A 16,020-nucleotide genomic window follows, 5' to 3' on the forward strand; every position below is an offset into this window, starting at 1 on the left:
AGCATATTTCTGTGAAGTGGGATTTTTAATTCAAAGTAAAATGTGCAGTTCTATTTCTTTCCAAAGCTTCCATTAAAGACCTTTGATCTGCTTGTCACTGAGCCAACTGCTGCTCTTGCAATCTACAGCTGTACACCCATAAAAATGCCCTTTGTATTTAGATCTCTTGTGCTCAGTGTGTTAAAGGCCAATTTTACTGTCAACTTGCAGTGTCTTAATAACATTAGTTACACAGTTTCTTATTTTTATCCTCTTTTTTCTCCATGATTTGATTATTATTAAGTATTCTACTAAGTATTTTTACAGTCTGGAGCAAAGATGACTTCCCAAAAAGATGTCCTGAGAAAAAATCTGAAGCTAGTCCATGGCTGTCCCATCACCTATGCTTTTGCAAACAACTGGGAAAAGATTGAACAGTTCCAAAGCAGGCCAGATGACATCGTGATAGCCACTTACCCCAAATCAGGTGAGTTTTGTGGCCTGACAAATGCAGGTCTGACTTCAGCTTTTGTTTCCTGAAAATCAGCTTCTCTACAAAATCATTAACATCCTAAATAAAATTAGTATTCCTAAAAGTCAGTCTAGCCATCTACTTTGAGTATATTAAAATGGACATTTGGGGCATAGAAAGGGAAACTCTGCAGAATTAATTTTCTAAGATAATATATTAAGATGGCAGGCTTCCAACTGGGACTGTTTGCCCCCAGATTCAGGTGAAGGTTATAAAAATGTTGTCTTTTGCCACAGGTACCACTTGGATTAGTGAAATTTTGGACATGGTTCTAAATGATGGAGATGTTGAAAACTGTAAGCGAGATGTTATAACTGTGAAAGTTCCAATGTTGGAAATGGCTCTTCCTGGACTAAGGACTTCAGGTAATTTAAAATCACCCAGGAATTATAATTTTGTAGTAGTATTTACATCACATATTAAATACTGTATTTGTGATGTCCATTCAAGGAAAATGGAGTATATTTGGTAACATAAAATGTAAGTTTTGCAAGCAGTACAATAAGCAAGGCATACAGAGAAACTGTAGTTTATTCCATTGCATGCACATCCAGGTATGCTAATCAAAGATAAAAGAATTTTGTTATAGAAAACAACTAAAAATCTCATTGATAAAAAAAATGTTTCTTATCTTTTACTGAATTTTGTTGTATAAAATTTGGCAGATTAGAACAGTAATTTCTTAATTTAGAGCATTGCTGTAATTAAATAAATAAGAAGTACCGATGCCTCATAAAATATAAAATTTATTATTAATACAATTCATTTTTCATTGCACAAATATTTACTGAGTGCTTCTAAAGAACTATGCACTGTGCTACGGACTAGATAAAAAATGATCAGTAGGGGCTTCCCTGGTGGCGTAGTGGTTAAGAATCTGCCTGCCAATGCAGGGGACACGGGTTTGAGCCCTGGCCTGGGAAGATCCCACATGCCGCAGAGCAACTAAGCCTGTGCACCACAACTACTGAGCCTGCGCTCTAGAGCCCATGAGCCACAACTACTGAAGCCAGTGTGCCACAACTACTGAAGCCTGCACGCCTAGAGCCTATGCTCTGCAACAAGAGAAGCCACCGCAATGAGAAGCCCTCACACTGCAACGAAGAGTAGCCCCTGCTCGTGGCAACTAGAGAAAGCCTGCACACAGCAATGGAAGACCCAACACAGCCAATAAATAAATAAATTAATTAATTAATTAAATCTATTTAAAAAAAAAGATCAGTAAATTAGATGTCCTATCTCCAAGGAGCTTACAATAACATTGTGACATTAAATAAGTAAGTAACTAGCAATATACGAATATTGTTAGCCTAACATATCCAGAGAATAGGGCTCTACGAAAGGGAACATCAGGAGACTTTACTTTAGATTGGGTAGTCAGGGATATCAGCTCTGAATGGAGACCTAAAGCTTTGCACAATGCTGGAGAAAGCATATTTCAGGAAGATGAAGCATTAGGTATGGGGGCCCAGATGCAGAAAAGACCTAGGTGTAGTCCAGGGACTAAAAAATCAACCACCACCACCAACAACAACAACAATGAAAGAACGGAAAAGTGAGAGGCAAAACAATTGGAGACTAGACAGGGACAGATCATGCAGGGCTTGTAATTCTTAAGAAATACTCAGTGAGCTAAGAGAGAATCAGCAGAGTAGGGTATCATGTAAGCAAATGAGAAGGTTTCAAAAAGCGAGGGCTAGCTTTCAAATGCTGCTAGAAACCTGGCATAAAAAGACAGTATTATGGTGGTGAATGTCTATCAATGTAAACAGCAGAATTCAAATTCTCTCCCCTACTGGAGCTAGTTACTTCCACAGGCAGAGAAGGACCAGCTGAGAGGGTATCATTCCCTCTGTGTGGTTGCCTGAAGTCAGAGAGCAAATGCTAAAGCTTGAAACTAAAGGATTATTCTGGGACAAGCAACCAAAATGAGTACCGAGTGAGTTAAGACTCCAGAACCATAGAAAAGTATGAAATGAAAAAGTGATAGAATCAAAGTAATCAGGGACAGGGGAGTCAGAGATTACTGGTGAGAGACGGAGGTTGGGGGTGGGGCGTGAGGCAGTGTAGCATCGCCAGAGAGTGAGTAGGTGAGGCTCAGCAGGTGAAGGAGAGTAAACTGACACTCAGATTTCCTCTACAACCTGAATGTGCATACTTGCGATGTCATTACCTATTCCCAACATTCACATTTAAGTATGTAAATGGTTCATTTAAAGGACCTCACGTGGCAAAACAATCACAAGACAGAAGAGGTTGAGAAATCTTTCAGTGAAGTTAAGAGATGGAAGAGGAAGAACAGATAGTGAAAACTTTATAAAAGAGACAGACATAAAATTTCATGTCATGGACATTGAGGCAGAGTGAGTTGTGGAAGAGTATGATTTCTCATTTCTAAATACTGGATAAAGTGGCTGCAGCTACCAGGTCAGTAGAAACATAATGAATTAGCTGGTGGAATTTTACAGGTGTATAACTAATAGTTCCAGATAAAATCCAGGATACCCAATTAAATTTGAAAATCAGATAGATACCTCTTTTATTTAGTATATTTCAAATATTGCAGGGGAGATACTTACAGGTATCTGTTGTTTATGTGAAGTTCAAATTTAACTGGGATTCTTGCATCTTTATTTCCTAAGTCTGTCAACCCTATCTGCATTGATATTAAGTGGTTCTTCTTGATACCACCATGTGCTATGAACTATTCTCTACAGAATATTCACTGGTGAACATAACAAGTTACTCTTCTGCTCTTATGGAATCTCCATTCCAGTGTGTGTTTGGGAATGAAGATGGGAAGAGGCATGGGAACTGACAACAAACAAATAAATAAGCATAAACTGTGAGACAAAATGTGTGCTGTATGGAACATTTAAAAAGGATGATTTATTAGAAACTGAGTGGCTTTTTAACATATGTAGTTAGTTTTGTGAACAACTGAAGCATAGGATTGCTTTGAATGAGTGAGTCATACAATTTGGGGCAGGTGTGCCTTTGTATGCAAAATATGGGAAGATGATATACATAGGATTAACAGGTAATCTAGAGGTTAGACTGGGTGTAAGTAATATTGTGAAAAAATGTACAGGACTTTAAGATTGACTGGATGTGAAACCTGAAGGAGGAGACAAGAATAATTGAGATTTTAGGGACTGACGACTCTATATGGGATGGCATCATTAACAGATAAATCTGGGAAGTGATAAAGGCCACTGAGTCCATTAAAAAATCATAAATTAAGGGTTAGTCCAGCTCTTCCTGGTCTATGTCAGAAATTGTCCGAGTGTGCCTTTACCCCAAAAGTGCCCTCAGACTGGCCGAGTCACTTATAGATTGATCTAGGCCCCTGGGCTCTTCCTAGCTCTTCACGTAGAAAATAAATGGATACTTTCTGTCACAAGGAAGTTCATATAACCCTTAACCAAAGACTTAATTTAAAACTAAGTTCTATTACTTATTAGTTGTATGTCTTTAGAAACTTCAGCCAGCACCTAAAAATTGCGCAAAAATTTCGTTTTTTATATGCGTAGTATATATATATATATGACACATAAAGGAAATAATGAAAATGCAGGTACAACAGGTGATGCTCTACAAAGATATCATCTATACTACAATAGCTGCTGCATAACAATAGCCAATATGTGAATTACCAGTTATCAGTATCTCTGACATACAGGAAACATTTTTGTAATTACTTGTAATAATGCAAAGGCATGATAAAACTCCAAATTGCTAAGGTTGGTATTATTACTTGTCATTTTGGAGATGGATAAAGTGAAGCCTAGAGACTCTGGGATACTTTCAGATGTTTCATGATGATTAAGTGATAAAGTTAGGATTTGAACCCAAAGAGGCTAACCGCAGAACCTAAGCTCTTAACCATTAGAAAATATTGGCTCTTAGAATCCAGATAAATGATGCTTGAGATTGGTTCAAAATTTAGCAGCATTATATAGTGGTCAAAAATATTTTGAAAAGTTGGTTAAGAAAATCCAGAAATGCAGGCTCCTTGGAGACTCTAGTATCTCCATAACCAAACTAAATTTCCCCAGGTATAGAACAATTAGAGAAGAATCCATCACCCCGGCTTGTGAAGACACATCTACCAATTGATCTCATTCCTAAGTCTTTCTGGGAAAACAACTGCAAGGTATACTCTAAACTGCAAGTAAATTTTTTAATGTAACTTTTAACCCTTTTTCGCTCACATAGTAAGTAAAGTAATTGCTCAAATGTTTTGTTTATCTGTTACCATGAGAAGTGAGCTACATTAAAAAAAGTGTTTCGATTAAAAGAATACGTTTTAGCCTAAACTTGCACGCTCAAGTTTTCCAAAGTTATGCAGCAACAAAACCCTTATCTCAGCACAATATTGCTACTATTATTTCCCAGCTGTCTTATATAGTCTGGCCTTCTCTGAAAACTCAGCATAAGGATATCAATTCTTATTTAATAGTTTGGTAAAATTCTTCAGTGAGACATTTGAGCCTGAATATTTGCTTTGGGGAAACTTTTAAATTTAAAACTCATTTTTTTTTTCCCAATAATTGTGAAGCTATTCAGATTGTCTATCTGGCTTTTGCTAGTTTGTGATATGTGAGGAATTCTAAGTTGTTGAATTTTGTAATGAAATGTTGTTAGTAATATTCCCATCTTATTCTTTCTTTTAACAGGCTTTTTTTTTTACAACAATCTTATCTATTTTTAAAGCAAATTTATTTTGACAGAAAATTGAGAGGAAGTTAAAGAGGTTTTGCATATATCCCTTTCTCCCACATATGCATAGACTCTCCATCATCAATATCTCTGACCTCTCACCGGAGCGATCCATTTGTTACAATTGATGAACCTACATGGACACATCATTATCTCCCAAAGTCCATAATTTACCTTACGGTTCACTATTGGTGTTGTACATTCCATGGGTTTGGACAAATGTATGACGACATGTATATACCATTATAGTACCATGCAGTGCGGTTTCACTGCCTATAAATCCTCTGTGCTCCACCTATTCCTTTCCTCCCCCCAACCCGGGCAACCACTGATCTTCTTATTGCCTCCATAGTTTTGCCTTTTCCAGTATGTCATATTGTTAGAATCATACGTATGTAGCCTTTTCAGATTGTATTCTTTCACTTGGTAATATGCCTTTAATATTCTTCCATGCCTTTTCATGGCTTGATAGCTCATTTCTTGTTAGTAGTGAATAATAGTCTATTGACTGGAGGTACCAGAGTTTATTTATCCAGTAACCTACTGAAGGACATTATGGTTGTTTCCAAATTTTGGCAATTATGAACAAAGCTGGTATAAACATCCATTTGCAGGTTTTTTTGTGAACTTTATTTTTCAACTCCTTTGGGTAAATACCAAGTAATGCAATTTCTGGATCATATGGTAAAAGTATATTTTGTTTTGAAAGAAACAAGTATCTTACGAAGTAGCAGTACGATTTTGCATCCCCACCAGCAATGAGTGAGAGTTCCTGTTGTGCCACACCCTCACCAGGATTTAGTGTTGTCAGTGTTCTAGGTTTTGGCCATTCTAAAAAGTATGAAGTTGTGTCTCGTTGTTTCAATTTGCATTTCCCTGATGAAGTAAGATGTTTGGTATCTTTTCACACTCTTATTTTTCTTTTAATAGCTGCAAGATTGGTTGTGATATCCCCTGTTTTTAATTGATACTAGTAATTTGTGTCTTCTCTATTTATTTTGTCAGTCTTGTTAGATGTTTATCAATTTTATTGATTTTTTTAAAAGATCCAGCTTTTTGTTTCATTAATTTTCTTACTATTTTCCTGTTTTTAATTTCATGGATTTCAAATCTGTTGTTTTACATGCCTACTATATGTTATTTTTTTTCTTAAATAAAATATCATGTATTTGATTTTTTTTCATTCTCCGCCTGCAGATGATTTATCTGGCTCGAAATGCCAAGGATGTTGCAGTCTCATTTTACCATTTTGACTTAATGAATAATTTACAACCTCTTCCGGGAACCTGGGGAGACTATCTAGAGAAATTCTTGACTGGAAATGGTAGGATGGCCTTGGCTAAAAATTAATGTCATTTTAAAATTATTTTAAAAAATAATGTTAACCATTACAAGTATGAATTTTCCTTTCAAAACACTTATTTTTCCAAAACAGTAACAAGTACATTCAAATACCATTTAAAAATTAAATCAAATACATCTAATATTTTACTATGACATTCAATATATAAACCTGGTATTAAACATTGGCTTAATGAAAATATTCTTGAATCTCTTTTCAGTTGCTAAAAACCCGTTCTCAGTTCCTGCTCAGAATAGAAGTTGTTTAACTTGCCCAAATCATTAGTTAAATCTGTTAGATATATTTATAGTACTTAGGTAAATAATTGATTGAGTACTTCATAAAAGAATAGTTTTCTTCTGTGTGAGGCTAAGTATAACCTATTAGAGGTCAATGTATTTTCATTTGAAATGCATCTTTTGTACTTAATATTTTTAAAAATCTGATTGTTTGTACATCCATAAATGGCTGATGGTATATAACTGTTTAAATTGGCTTTACAGCCTCAGTTCCCTTGAGTACTAAATTCCACAAAATGTTTGTCCACTTTGACTTATTGTTCACAAACAAATCTTTGATTTGATGAATGCTTATGGAAATAGACTTTTTCTCTGGTTTTAGTGGCCTTTGGCTCCTGGTTTAATCATGTTAAAAGCTGGTGGAAGAAAAAGGGAGAACACCCAATACTTTTCTTATTCTATGAAGATATGAAAGAGGTAAAATGGTAGAAATGCATTCTAGATAATTCTTCAGCTACATCTTGGGGTAAAAGGATTATTATATTTTTTCAACTTAATCTATGGAGTCCAAAATGACATGATCGCTTTGCCTATTTTCCATGCCTGCTTACCCAAATCTTGCTAAGATCATTAATGACGCTAACTGAAATCAATGACATTTTTATCCTCTTATCCTTTTTAACCATTGTGTTTCTTTTGAGCACCTTTTCTTTTCGAACTTCTCTCCTACATTTAATTGGTTATCACACTGTCATGGTTTTCCTGTGAATCTCTATCACTTAGTCATTTTTCTTTTTGAACTCTTTGCTATAGTTTGATGATCATGTCCAAGCCCACTGTTGCCAAAACTATCTATGTGCTAATGACCCACCAAAAACTCCATTTTAACTTCTACCCTGAATTCAAACCCATGTTTTTATTAAAACAACCCTCAAATTTAACATGTTCAAAACTAAACTCATCTTGCTTCTCTCTCTCCAACAGGTAATCCTTTTCCTTTATTCTCTCTTTTGGTTAATGATGTTTGGTTGTTCATTCAGTGTTCAAAGCTTGAAAGTAAATTGTCCTCACTGGCTTTCATGTAGCTGATATGGTTCCACTATATCCTGAATATCCCATTGTTTCACATGCTCTAACTATTATATCTTTCAAATGTGTCCTTCTCCTTTACATCAGCTCGGTGCTTTGTGACCAGGGGTGGGATAGGGAGGGTGGGAAGGAGATGCAAGAGGGAAGGGATATGGGGATATATGTATACATATAGCGGATTCACTTTGTTATACAGCAGAAACTAACACACTATTGTAAAGCAATTATACTCCAATAAAGATGTTAAACAAAAAAAGACAACAAACTGAGATTGCAAAAAAAAAAAAATACACAAGCACATACATTCACCACACACATACACACACACACACACACACACACATACATAAACACACAGAGAGTTAATAAGACATATTATTAAATGCTGTTGCTTCCCTACTACATAACAGATACAGTCCAAATCCTTCAGCAGGACATCCAAGGATGTTCTCAATTTTACCCCAATTCATCTTTCTTGATTCATAGCCTCTCCCACTCCTATAAACAACTCAGCTCTAACTGCAACCACTTTGCTTTCTTCCTCCCTTGAACACACTGTGAGAACCTATACTTCCAAGAATTTTAACTATTTTCTCTGCTGGGAATTCACTCTCCAATCGCTCAGGAGACTGCATCTTGGTAAACTCTGACTCATCTTTCTAAACTCAGCTTAGATGTTACCCCCTCAAAATCTTTCTAGATATATCTATGTAGATTTTAACTTAGCTTCCTAAAAAGCTATAAATATTAAGTTTATGTCATTAGAATCTGAAAAAATGATTTCTTTCTCAGATTTTTTTCTTCTTATTCTCAAAGACCAATGAATAATTTAGGTCTTGATATCTTTGCAACTTCATTGGAGTTTATTTTTAATAATTTACATCCAAGCAAGATTTCATCAGTATTTACACTTTAGGAAAATACCTGAAGTTTTCCCTGAATTTATGATTTTTGTTTTTAAATATTATTATTAAGAATAAGAAAGCAATTTTGATGAAGAACAGAAAAATAAAGGCAGAAGGAATAAAGATACTGGGTCCCTAAAACATTCACATTTCAAATCTGATTACAAATTGAGCTTAAAATCGTTGCTATAATCTTTTTCTCTAAATACTGTTAATATTTAGGCCAAGATTTATTCTTATTGTATTTTGAATGAAAACTAAAAATATAAGATTTAGAACAAACAAAGTATTTCCATTCTACTTTTACTAAACATAAATTATTGATTTTTTCATTTTTATGATTTTTTTCACATTATGTTAATGAATTATTGTTTACCATTTTCTTGGATATGTCTCTTTACCCACTGATAGAATCCAAGGAAAGAAATCAAGAAGATTGTTAGATTTCTAGAGAAGAACCTGAATGATGAGATCTTGGATAAGATAATCCATCATACCTCCTTTGAAATGATGAAGGACAACCCTCTGGTGAATTATACACATCTACCAAGTACAGTGATGGATCACAGTAAATCCTCTTTTATGCGCAAAGGTTAATATTTTGCTGAGTTTAATTTTCCTTTTTGGTTTCTTATGAATTACTCTGAAGTGCGGATTAGCTTTGTAATCTCTACCAAGTTACTTAGCCAGTTTTGATGTCAATTTCTTCATCTGTAAAATAAGGACACTAAAAATACCTACCACAAAAGTTGCTGAATTAGATTAGAAATTATTAAAGGAAATAATGCATGTAAACACGTTATTAAAGTACCCTGAGTACTTGATACATACTTCTCCTTCTATTTACTACCCTGCTAAAAGGGAGTGTTTTGTCAATTCTGATGTGAGTCATTCCACATTTTTTATTACTAAATCTTAAATCTTTGTTTAAATTGGCATAGGCCTCCTTCTTCTCCCCAGTAATAAACTAATGTCACTCAATACAGTACCATCTTCTTTAAAGACCCCTTATCATTTAGAAAGCAGTGGTCATTTTGTTAAGAAGGATTCACCAAGAGTAACGACATTTTTTTACCATATGGGAAGTTTTTGCTCCCTGAAAATACTGTCTGAATTATAGGAAAACATGGAATCTAAAATTAAGTTAAAAAGATGACAATAGAGAAATATGGCATTCACTGTCAAAATACAGCTCTATTTCCATTAAGGCAAATACTGTATATTATGGTTTATTGTATATGGCTTGTGTTAAAAATGTGTTATTAATGATAAAAATAATGCATTTAACAAATTATTAACTTACATCTGAGAAGTTATCCACCTAGTCTTGCCACCTTTCTTTTCAATGTCCTTTACTGGGTTGGAGAGAAAAAGATAAAATTTCAGTTGGTGTGCCAGGAAGTAAAAACAACCCTAGGAATATATTTATTGTGCATATGAACATGTGGATCAAAACCCTCAATTTTGAAAGAGTTATATGATTACAGATATTTCTAACACAGTTTTCTCTGTACCTTAGTGTAGTCCTATACTAAAAACACTAAATTATGTTTTAATTTTCAAAAACACTGCACTTAAAAAATAAGCTGTGGTATAAGAGGGCAAGGCAAATTTTTCTTTGTAAATGGTGCATTACAAGTTTGAACAAAGAAGACTGATACATGCACAGCACACACACAACACACACTCATGTTTTTCTTGTGGAAGAAACAGAGACAAAAAACCTCTTTAATTAAACAAGGCAAATTTTCATTATGCCAGATCATTGAATGTAACTTCCAGGAGAGTTTTATCCCCAGTCATATGAAAATTGATACGATCCAATGATATCTCATTAGGGTATAAGGATAGATGAGATAAGCTCAGTATCTGGATTCCATGCTTTCGCCAACTTCAAAGGAAAAGGGTATATAAGAGAGACAGTCTTTACATCCCCTCTGGGAGTAGTGAAGAACATAACCTTTGTGGTCAGATTGCTCTGGGATTTATCAAGGCTATGCCACTCACTGAACCTTTGACTTTGCATATATTAATAAATCTGCCAAAGTTTCGATTACATCACTGACAAAATGAAGAAAGGAATAACACCTACAGCACAAGTTTTGGGGGAGGATTTTGGTAAAAGATATATAAGCATTTATTATATTTTTTCTGACCAAAATGATATACACAAAAGTAGCAAGTCATATTAGTTTAATATGTTCTTATCTAATAGTTCGTTTCATCTATTCATTTATTCATTCATGCATTCAATAACACTTAAAGAATACCCTTTATTCATTAGTTAATACTTATGAAAAGCTCTTCATGAACACCTATATGCAGCTCATATTCTCTAGAATATAAATGACGTGTACATCTGCTTCAAGAAGCTCATAATGTAATACAAGAGGCATTCATGTAATGAATATTGAAAAGGGCTCAAAAGTGAAGAATGAACAAAGGGCCAGGCATAGTTTGGCCTTCAGTCTTGAAGGAGTCCATGCTGGATAAATCAAGGTCAAAATTTAGTCACACAATAGTAACGATGTTAGGGAGAGGATAGATAATGTCCAATGTTTATGCCTATGTCCCAAACAGCAACAAAACAGAAAACCCTGGGATTTGGCAAGAATTTATTTTATCAAAAAAATTTTTATACTTCCCTCACTCTTGTGAAGCAAATGTGTTTGTGTATATAGTATTTATACTCAAAATAGAAGATTATTAGAATACTTTATATATGACTCTTTATTGTTTAAATCTGCACTTTCTCTTTTCAGTGGCATCTTTAGAGGTGTACTATCCCAGATATGCACTACCCTCACATACATTCCAAAGAACTATTATCATTTGGTGGAAACAGAATAAAGTAAAATAACCAGGGAAACAACCTTGTCTATGGGGATGTTTTCATTAAAAGGGTTTTAAATCTTCATGAAGCAATCATGGGTTAATAAGGCTTGAAATTCAATACGATTATATTTAATATCAAATAAATTGGCAAAATTAATGTTTTCCTCCAAACACATTGGCAGTACATTAAAAAATTATTAATTTTTCAAATATATATTTTTAAGTATCCAGTATAAAAGATTAAATGTAAATTTATATCCCAACAGTTCCACTTTTGTAAAAATGGTGCAGGGATTTTATGTGTTTGATTTTAATGCTATTCTTCTCCTCTAAAATTAAAATAAGATATGTCTAGTGAATTCAGGAAACACAAATATCATCCAAATATCATAACATCATCCTTTATTTTTTTTGTGAAATGATACTTATCAGCTTTCTGTTTCATGGTTTGATTGTGCTCATGACCAGTCCTTTGTACAGTTTCCAAAAGTAACTCATGAAATGGAATACTCCCTGATCATTGATCCAGTGACCAGTGGTAACCCCATGACCTAGGACAATTAGAAACACTAAAAGAATCTCTTTTAGGAAACTATTGTACAGCCCATAAATTTAGACAAGAAAATTAACCCTTCTTATAATGTATTTTTAAAAGCCAGACTCCACACCTTATTTTTGATAAAGGAGGCAAGAATATACAATGGAGAAAAGACAGCCTCTTCAATAAGAGGTGCTGGGAAAACTGGACAGCTACATGTAAATGAATGACATTAGAACACTTCCTAACACCATACACAAAAATAAACTCAAAATGGATTAAAGACCTAAATGTAAGGCCAGACACTGTAAAACTCTTAGAGGAAAACATAGGCAGAACACTCTGTGACATAAATCACAGCAAGATCCTTTTTGACCCACCTTCTAGAGAAATAGAAATAAAAACAAAAATAAACAAATGGGACCTAATGAAACTTAAAAGCTTTTGCACAGCAAAGGAAACCATAAACAAGACCAAAAGACAACCCTCAGAATGGGAAAAAATATTTGCAAACGAAGCAACTGACAAAGGATTAATCTCCAAAATTTACAAGCAGCTCAATATCAAAAAAACAAACAACCCAATCCAAAAATGTGCAGAAGAACTAAAGAGACATTTCTCCAAAGAATGTATACAGATTGCCAACAAACACATGAAAGGATGCTCAACATCACTAATCATTAGAGAAATGCAAACCAAAACTACAATGAGGTATCACCTGACACCAGTCAGAATGGCCATCACCAAAAAAATCTACAAACAATAAATGCTGGAGAGGGTGTGGAGAAAAGGGAACCCTCTTGCACTGTTGGTGGGAATGTAAATTGATACAGCCACTATAGAGAACAGTATGGAGGTTCCTTAAAAAACTAAAAATAGAACTACCATACAACCCAGCAATCCCACTACTGGGCATATACCCTGAGAAAACCATAATTCAAAAAGATTCATGTACCACAATGCTCATTGCAGTTCTATTTACAGTAGCCAGGACATGGAAGCAACCTAAGTGTCCATCGATGGATGAATGGATAAAGATGTGGCACACATATAGAATGGAATATTACTCAGCCATAAAAAGAAACGAAACTGAGTTTTTTGTAGTGAGGTGGGTGGACCTAGAGTCTGTCATACAAGTGAAGTAAGTCAGAAAGAGGAAAACAAATACTGTATGCCAACACATATATATGGAACCAAAAAAAAAAAAAAAAAAAGGTCATGAAGAACCTAGTGGCAGGATGGGAATAAAGACGCAGACCTACTAGAGAATGGACTTGAGGACATGGGCAGAGGGAAGGGTAAGCTGGGACAAAGTGAGAGAGTAGCATTGCATATATATACTACCAAATGTAAAATCGATAGCTAGTGGGAAGCAGCCGCATAGCACAGGGAGATCAGCTTGGTGCTGTGTGACCACCTGGAGGGGTGGGATAGGGAGGGTGGGAGGGAGATGCAAGAGGGAGGAGATATGGGGATAAATGTTTATGTATAGCTGATTCACTTTGTTATAAAGCAGAAAGTAACACACCATTGTAAAACAATTATACTCCAATAAAGATGCTAAAATAAATAAATAAATAAAAGCCAGAGTCTGTTTAATTATAGATGGGAGTAATTACCAATAAAAAAAATAAATGACCTTTTAAAGTATTCTAATACAAGGAAAGTCTTCCTTTAAACTGTTTCAATCTTTTCTTTTGGTATCCATTAGCTTTTCCTTCATAATGAAAATATTTTATTCATTCATATGTTTCCTTATTTGTAATTTTTAGGGATTGTAGGTGACTGGAAGCATTACTTCACTGTCGCCCAAAATGAGAAATTTGATGCCATTTATAAGAAGGAAATGTCTGAAACTGAACTTCATTTCCGCACAGAGATTTAAAGAGCCTAAACTGAGAATCTGAAGAGAGAAGTCTGACCTGCAGTTCGTTGAAACAGGGGCAGTTATGACTTGATTTGGGCAATCGAATGGTTTTATAAAGGGAAAAAAATGTGCTTTTAAAACTTTGATTTTTCAGTGTTGTTAATGAAGTCCCCACTCACCGAGCTTCCAAATTCCCTAAAATTAGGACAAACTGTTATCTTTTTGTAGGCTATTCCTGCCTTTTCCTAGACTAGCACTGACAAGAGAGAAAGTTTCCTACTCAATCTCCATACATTGTGGTTTAAAATGAAGTTCTACTCCCTACTAACCTAGCCCAAGAAATGCTGCTTTAACACTGACACTATGTTTCATAGCTCTGCCCCAATTTCCCTTTCCTAAAAACTTGACCCAGGATGCTCTCTTCCATTGCTGTCTTCTGGGTTTCATGTTGTTCCCTGAGTCATAGCTCATCTTGTAGTGTCTCTCTTAGAATTATACGGTTCATGTCCTAGATAGTATGGTTCAGATTTTGGAAACGTTATTTCCATACCTAATTTCTGTTTATCCAAATTTCTAATTTCTGAGTATGTAATTTTCGAGTCTCTAAAGGTGAAAGATCATCATTAGTCTCCCTAAGGCTCTCCCCTGGGAACAGGAGCTCTGGTCTGAGAGTCTGGGCTGAGGGCTGGAACCTGTTTCCTATGGAGAGTCCTTCCAAAATTCAACAGCTTCTTCTGAATTCTTGAGAATTCCTTATTGCCATGATATGGTTACCATTTGAGAACTTTGGTTTCTTCATCTTGTGTCTGAACAGATGTGTATCCCTTAATACCACTTTCAATACCCCAGATATAATCACATCTACCGCTAAAACTTTCCCAATCTGGTGCCTACAAGAGATTCTCTAGCCTGAATCTCCACTACACCCTCCAGACCCAATGTCCTTTCTACCTACTTTTCCACACTTAGGTCTATCTGCTGGTCTCTTTGATAGATGTTTCTTTGAAACATAAGTCTTCAAGTAAATGTTCGTAAGTTTTAAGGTAAGTTTTACAGGAAATGTCTCATTTAATGAGACACATTAGCATTCTTTTATTTTTAATTGAAGCATAGTTGTTTTACAATATTATATTAGCTTCAGGTGTACAACATAATGAGTCAATTTTTTATAGACTGTACTACAAAGTTATTACAAAATAAAGACTGTATTTCTCTGTGCTGTACAATATATACTCATTGCTTATTTATTTTACACATAGTAGTTTGCATAGTTTAATCACATACCACTATTTTGCCCCTCCCTACTTCCCTCTTCCCACTGGTAACCACTAATTTGTTCTCTATATCTCTGAATCTGTTTCTGTTATGTTATATTCATTTGTTTTATTTTTTAGATTCCACTCATAAGGGATAAGGTAGAGTATGTGTCTTTCTCTGTCCAACTCATTTCACTAAGCATAATAGCCTCTAAGTATATTTACATTATTGCAAATGTCAGAATTTCATTCTGCCTATGACTCAGTAATATTCTCTGTGCATATTTATCCATTCATCATCTTCTTTATACATTCATCAGTTGAGGGATACTTAGGTTGCATCCATATTTCACCTATTGAAAATAATGCTGCTATGGACATTGGAGTGAATGCATCTTTCAAATTAGTGTTTTTGTTTTCTTTGTATTTATACCCAGCAGTGGAATTGCTGGATCATATGGTCATTCTATCTTTAGTTTTTTGAGGAACCTCCATAATGTTTTCCATAGTGCCTGTGCCAATTTATTTTCCCACCAACAGTGTACTAAGGTTCCCTTTTCTCCACATCCATGCCAAAACTTGTTATTTCTTGTCTTTTAAATGACAGCCTTTCTGACAAGTGTGAGATAATGTCTTCTTGTGGTTTTGATTTGCGTCTCTCTGATAATTAGCAATGCTGAGCATTTTTTTCATGTACCTGTTGGTGGTCTGTATAT

The 16,020-nt window shown here is 34.9% G+C and overlaps 1 protein-coding gene across 1 annotated transcript; it reads left to right on the forward strand.

Moving 5' to 3' along the window:
• Positions 1-240: 240 nt before the first annotated feature.
• On the forward strand, positions 241-15,084 carry SULT1B1 (sulfotransferase family 1B member 1). The gene is made up of 7 exons (XM_068542181.1): positions 241-466; positions 748-876; positions 4,570-4,667; positions 6,431-6,557; positions 7,197-7,291; positions 9,220-9,400; positions 13,954-15,084. Exons 1-7 carry the CDS (start codon positions 319-321, stop codon positions 14,064-14,066), a joined length of 891 nt encoding a protein of 296 aa, XP_068398282.1. The 5' UTR covers positions 241-318; the 3' UTR covers positions 14,067-15,084.
• Positions 15,085-16,020: the final 936 nt, after the last annotated feature.

This window comes from Eschrichtius robustus, chromosome 4 (genome assembly GCF_028021215.1).
Source record: "Eschrichtius robustus isolate mEscRob2 chromosome 4, mEscRob2.pri, whole genome shotgun sequence".
NCBI classification, from domain to species: domain Eukaryota; kingdom Metazoa; phylum Chordata; class Mammalia; order Artiodactyla; family Eschrichtiidae; genus Eschrichtius; species Eschrichtius robustus.